General features: G+C 44.4%; 1 protein-coding gene across 4 annotated transcripts in view; it reads right to left on the bottom strand.

Annotated features, from left to right (window-relative positions):
* Nucleotides 1–63: 63 nt before the first annotated feature.
* Nucleotides 64–5,609, bottom strand: part of col17a1b (collagen, type XVII, alpha 1b) — a 35,541-nt gene continuing 29,995 nt past the window's right edge. For all 4 annotated transcript variants that reach the window (XM_089012270.1, XM_089012271.1, XM_089012272.1 and 1 more), the window contains 15 exons: nucleotides 5,493–5,543; nucleotides 5,353–5,430; nucleotides 5,237–5,275; nucleotides 4,973–5,089; nucleotides 4,779–4,898; nucleotides 4,597–4,710; nucleotides 4,381–4,515; nucleotides 4,201–4,320; nucleotides 3,952–4,131; nucleotides 3,706–3,846; nucleotides 3,402–3,632; nucleotides 2,728–2,892; nucleotides 2,578–2,658; nucleotides 1,784–1,867; nucleotides 64–732 (listed from right to left, as the gene is read on the bottom strand). In XM_089012270.1, coding sequence (XP_088868396.1) covers nucleotides 680–732; nucleotides 1,784–1,867; nucleotides 2,578–2,658; nucleotides 2,728–2,892; nucleotides 3,402–3,632; nucleotides 3,706–3,846; nucleotides 3,952–4,131; nucleotides 4,201–4,320; nucleotides 4,381–4,515; nucleotides 4,597–4,710; nucleotides 4,779–4,898; nucleotides 4,973–5,089; nucleotides 5,237–5,275; nucleotides 5,353–5,430; nucleotides 5,493–5,543 — 1,709 coding nt within the window. In that variant the 3' untranslated portion in view covers nucleotides 64–679. The remainder of the gene's footprint in view (nucleotides 733–1,783; nucleotides 1,868–2,577; nucleotides 2,659–2,727; nucleotides 2,893–3,401; nucleotides 3,633–3,705; nucleotides 3,847–3,951; nucleotides 4,132–4,200; nucleotides 4,321–4,380; nucleotides 4,516–4,596; nucleotides 4,711–4,778; nucleotides 4,899–4,972; nucleotides 5,090–5,236; nucleotides 5,276–5,352; nucleotides 5,431–5,492; nucleotides 5,544–5,609) is intronic.

The raw sequence follows: 5,609 nt of genomic DNA, 5'->3' as shown, positions 1-5,609 counted from the left end.
GTTTTGTGTGTGTGTGTGTGTGTGTGTGTGTGTGTGTGTGTGTTTTCAAATAACGAATCTGTCAGCAATGTATAATTTAATGTTTTCCCCAAAAAAATCTGATGCTATAAAGTCAATAAATCAGTCAGTGTTCTCTTATACAAAAATATACAATCTAATCAGTTTTTCCTTCAGCTTCATTTGCAGCCCGAAAGCGGAATATTGCTTGGTTTTGCATCGTAATCTACAAAATCTTCAAGTACATACAGTAAAAATCAGTGCTGAATACAGCAAGCGATGATGTAACGTGGCTTGGGTGAATGCTAATGCTACAATTGTAACATTAATAAAGATGACATTATGAAAATGTCAATACATCATTTGTATGGATCCTGAAAGCAAAGGGGCAAAAATAATATGGATATTTTCATAAAACATCAACGCGTTGACCTCTATACAGTAGAATACTTAAAAAAACATTAAAACTTTAGTCACTCAAGCTTAATTCTACTATATTTTCATCTAAACAAAGCAAATATTATCCACATGTAACAAAAAAAATGTGTCCAAAACCTAAACACCGGCCAGCAGCAAAGCTAGAGAGCTAATCGCTAAAGCTATTTTTTTTTAATTATTATTATTTTTACATTAAATTGCATTTCTTCTGCAGAGAACAGACAAAGAAAGAGGTAGCCATGCTTCAGCCGCCGTCTGCTGGACCTTCCTGCTTCTCCCGCTTGATGACTTTACCTCCTTTGACGACAAAATAAAAATGTTCATCACATAAAAAAAAATCAGATACAGTCATACCTCGGCTTACGAACTTAATTGGTTCCCAGACAGAGTGTGTAAGGCGAAAAGTGTGTATCCCAAAAATTAATTTCCCATAGGAAACCATTCAAATGAGAATAATTCGTTCCCAGGTCTTCATAAATGTCTACTTTCTAATTTTCTAAGCCTTAAAACTACACAAAATATACCTTATTTTATGTATAATAAATGTGCTACGGTATTATATTTAAAGAAATAAACTGTACGGTATAATAAAGTGGTTTTATTTACCTTTGTGATGGTCGTTGATGGCTTGATGGAATGGAGTGGCCGGTTTCCTCAGCATTAACACTTGATGAGGAACGTAGCCTTCTTCTTTCACTATCTTGAGTAATGATCCCTTGTAGGTGCTTTCTCTGCGATAATTTTACCTAGTTCCTCATCAAATGTGTTCTGTTTAGCTGGGTTGATAGCTTTTTGCATCAAGTGTACAGATGGCTTGTGCGGGTTGTTTGTGGAGCCTGATTAATGGGATATTTTAACCTTGCAGTCTACACTCTGCTTTTGAACTATCAAAGTTGAAATGAGTCCAAATTTCACTGTTTTCTGTCCATTTTCTCACCATTTCACTTTAGTTTTTTTTTTCACTTTTGTTTTTTGTTTCAAGCTCTGTCATCTCCCTTTCGTGTGTATGTTTTCTCACTCTCTGTCGTCTGCCTGTCTCTTAAATGTTCAACCCCTCCTCCCCTCACTGCTGCGTTCTTGACCAATCACGTGGCTTTAAGCGAAGACTGGGGGCGGGGAATAGAGGATCAAAACAACCTGGCTGCCATTTTCTTGTTAGGAGAACGGGCTCGTTCGCGAACGACACATCACTCATTGTGGCAGCTCCGTGTGTATCCCGAAAAATAGTCTTTATGCCAAGGTAAAATTTTCATAAATTTGACGTTCGTAAACTGAAAAGTTCGTAAGCCAAAGGGTTCGTAAACCGAGGTATCACTTCTTCTTTCAGAAATGTGAAATTTTGAAATACCTGTGTCGCGCCTCTGTACACGATGTGGTATTTGGATCGTGTACGTCCCTGGAATTCCAGGTAAACCCGGGCGTCCGGCATCACCTGGAAATACATACAAGTTAAAAAAAAAGTAAATAACGAAATCAATTAGCTCATTTTCTGCCATTCCTGAATTTATTCGGGAATTGAAAAGTGTGACGTGGAGCACCATTGCCGAATATTTGGGGGTTTTGATTTTTCTGCCGCAGGGTGGTGATAAAGCGCTGGTCAGACCTCTGGCAATGTTTTTCCCCTCCAGGAGGAAGCAGCATTTACCTTTTGTGCATGTTAGCGCTTTGTTACAGATTCAGCTGTTGTTAAAAGCGCTATATAAATCAACATGTATTCTATTGTATAGCGTTTTGTACAGCCACCCCCATTTCAAGCCTCAGTAACTCCACACCCATATAACTTAGGAATTAACTTTTTTTTCGGATGAAAGAAGAGAGTCTAAGGTTTCTAACGCTTTCTTGAATCTTTATGTAGTCTTAAAATTCAATATTCTGTTTGTCCAGCAATTTGAGCAAAAGTTTGTGGATGCGTCCCTCAGCTGATCTAATTGGTCGAAATTAGTGTTAAAATGTCCGACTTAAACCAAAATGGTGGCTTTTTTTGTGAGTCTACTTGTGATAGTCATAAAAACCAAATTTCATATTAGTCTAAGAAACTGGTCATAACCTTCTGGAGTAGTGTTAGCATTTATGTATGTATATACTCGTAATAAACACGCTTAGTAAATTTTTGAAGTGAAAAGTACTTCATCTGGACTTTACCCTTATCTCCCTTGGGTCCCGGGTAGCCTCTGTCTCCTCTTGGTCCGGCGATTCCAGGAGGACCAGGTATGGTGCCGTGAGCTGTAACAAGAGAAGAAGACACAATAGTGAGTTGATGAGTTTGAAACTTTCCATGATCCAAGAACTCACTTCTGAAGAAGTCCATGAGGTCAGCCGTGACGTTGCCATAGGCTGCAATCACACGGCTGTAACCGGGCGCACCGGGGGGTCCTGGTGGGCCGGGAGGACCTTGGACGGCTCTTACGTTAGTCCTCCAAGGGCCATCTACCAGGTACTCTTGTAGCAGTCCTTGGTCTGTTTGAGAGTAAGAACTTTTAGTTGGAAGGAGTCTCTTTTAGGGTTTTTCCCATTCACCTCTATGGAGGAACTACCAGGGTTTGGATTTTTTTAGGGTTTTAGTTGGAAGGAGTTGGAAGGGTTTTAGTTGGAAGGAGTCTCTTTTAGGGTTTTTCCCATTCAGGACTGTGGAGGAACTACCTGGAGTAGGGTTTTTAGCGTTTTAGGGTTTTAGTTGGAAGGGTTTTAGTAGTCTCTTTTAGGGTTTTTCCCCATTCATTTCTATGGAGGAACTACCAGGGGTAGGGTTTTTAGGGTTTTAGTTGGAAGGAGACTCTATTAGGGTTTTTCCCATTCAGTTCTATGGAGGAACTACCAGGGTAGGTTTTTTAGAGTTTTCCTTGGAAGGAGTTTGAAGGGTTTTAGTTGGAAGGAGTCTCTTTTGTTCCCAGGACCTGGTTACCATTGTCTCTGAAACCCGATTTATTCAAAATATTGATCCTAAAAGTGCCGAGTCCTCCACTCACCTTTTATGTAGTCGGAGACTTTGATGGCCACGCTACTGTAGTCCATATTTTCGCTCAGTTTGCTAACGTCGATTTCATGCTGCTGCGAGGCATAGCGGGAGTCGCTCTGAGATGAGCTTTGACTCTGACTGCTTTGTCTTTGGACGTAACCCGTCTCCCCACGATCTCCCTTTAGTCCTCTCGGTCCCGGAGGACCTGGAGGTCCGGTAAGGGCGCGTCGGACACTGTCAGCTGATTGAAAACAGTCGTTAGTGACGCTGTGATGATGGTAAACAGGGCAGCGAATTGGGGAATCGATGCTTACTGGTGAGGTAGCTGTGAACTTCTGAACGGATGGTCTCCCGAGGGAAGGTTCCAGTGTAAGTAACGGTGCCGCTGGAACTACCGGGTGGTCCTTGTGGGCCTGGAGGTCCGGGGGGGCCTGGAAGACCTCTGAAGCTAGAACCTGACAAACATTCAAGGTTGGCATTTGTCTTCATCAGTTGGTTGGGCTTAAGGGTCGTCAGTACCCCCGATATGCGGTAAGGGTTACCTTGCTGACCCTACTGACCTTGCAGGTAACGCTGAAGCTCTTCCAAGCTGTATCCGCGACCGCCCGCACCCACCACGGTGGCAGTCGAGACCCCTGGAGGTCCCTGAGGACCGGGAGGACCAGGTTGCCCAGGAGTACCAGGTGCACCAGGAGGACCTTGGTGCACGGCAGAACCGATCCATGCGCGGAAGTCTGGATCTGTGTGGGAACGGAAAAGATGGAATCACGTATGTGACTGAGACTTGTGGATTCTAGAATCGGATTTACTTCTAACGAGGGCAGTGTAATCGATTGAAACTGTTGAGTAGCCTGCACCACCCGAGCCGCCCGTTCCTGGAGTGCCGGGGAGTCCCGGTGGGCCAGGTGGTCCTCTCGCGATTCCTCTCTCTGTTGATCGATAGAAACTCAACATACGTGGTGGCACTAGACTTTTAATTCTGGACTTACCATTCATGATGTTGAAGACATACGTTGCTACCTCCTCTATACTGTAAATGCGAGAAATCCCTCCTGTGCCTCCTGGTGGTCCAGGTGGTCCTTGAGGACCCGGCGGGCCTGACAGGTATCTCCTCACCTCTTCTCCTGGAGATTATTGAGAGATGTGTTAGCCGCTAGCCAAATTTGAGACCATCAAGTGAAAAATTGGACAATGTTTCTACTGACTTTGCAGCATGGCTATGAGACCACTGATAGTCAGGGCCCCTCCAGGTCCAGGGGGTCCAGGTGGGCCTGGTAGACCCTGAACACCAATGCTGATACCCGAACTGGGGCCAGAACCTGTAAAAGGACAATCTCATTGGCCAAACACGCATCTGTTAAAACAAAATGGATCACCAAAGACTTACGTTGCAAGTAGGCGACCATACGAGCGGAGATCTCCTCGATGGAACCCAAGTAGGTTCCCGGTTGTCCTGGAGGTCCGGGTGGACCTGGAGGTCCCGGGACACCAGACTGTCTGTTTCTACCTGTAAAGTGATCAATCTGGTTGTCATGTCAATCGATATCGTGGGCCGCCTTTGAGCTTCAGAAGAAATTATACTTAGGTAGTCCGTCAAGTACTGGCGCATCTCGATGGATGAACTGAAGGAGCCCGGTTGGCCGGGAGGTCCTTGAGGTCCTGGAGGACCAGGAGGCCCTGCGGTAACTGAGACTGAGCCTGAGGAAAGAAATATGAGGATGTTGGTGTGGCCAAATGTGCTTCCGCGAGGCTCGCCATGCGAAATAAACACATCGGTTTCATTGACCTCATGCAAGGCTGCTATAGAACCTTATTTTGAGTAGATTTCAGAAGGACTCAACCTACCTCGAGAAGATCCAGGAATTCCAGGAGCTCCAGTGTCACCTTGCAAGCAGAGACAACAAATGTTCGTTGGACGTATTGGTTAAAACATGTTTTTTTTAGCTCCTTACGAGGTATACCTTTGACTCCGGGCACTCCAGGAGGCCCTGGTGGTCCTGGAGGACCTTGCACTGTGTGTTCTCCGGTGTAGGTGGACACTAAAAGGGCCAATGCCATTTTCAATTTGTGTTCTTTTGTTTTGCAATGTTCCTCAACTGACCTCTCTCCAAGCTCCCAGGTCTTCCTGGCAAGCCGGGTTGTCCTGGTTCACCTGGAGCAGCATAGTTAATTAATTAGGCATAAATATTCATCAACATGATCACATTTGTTATGTTGA

This window comes from Hippocampus bargibanti, linkage group LG13, assembly GCF_051943395.1.
Source record: "Hippocampus bargibanti isolate YZ-2025 linkage group LG13, ASM5194339v1, whole genome shotgun sequence".
NCBI lineage: Eukaryota > Metazoa > Chordata > Actinopteri > Syngnathiformes > Syngnathidae > Hippocampus > Hippocampus bargibanti.
The sequence above is the reverse complement of the archived record's forward strand: the minus strand, read 5'-3'. Positions and strand labels throughout refer to the sequence as shown.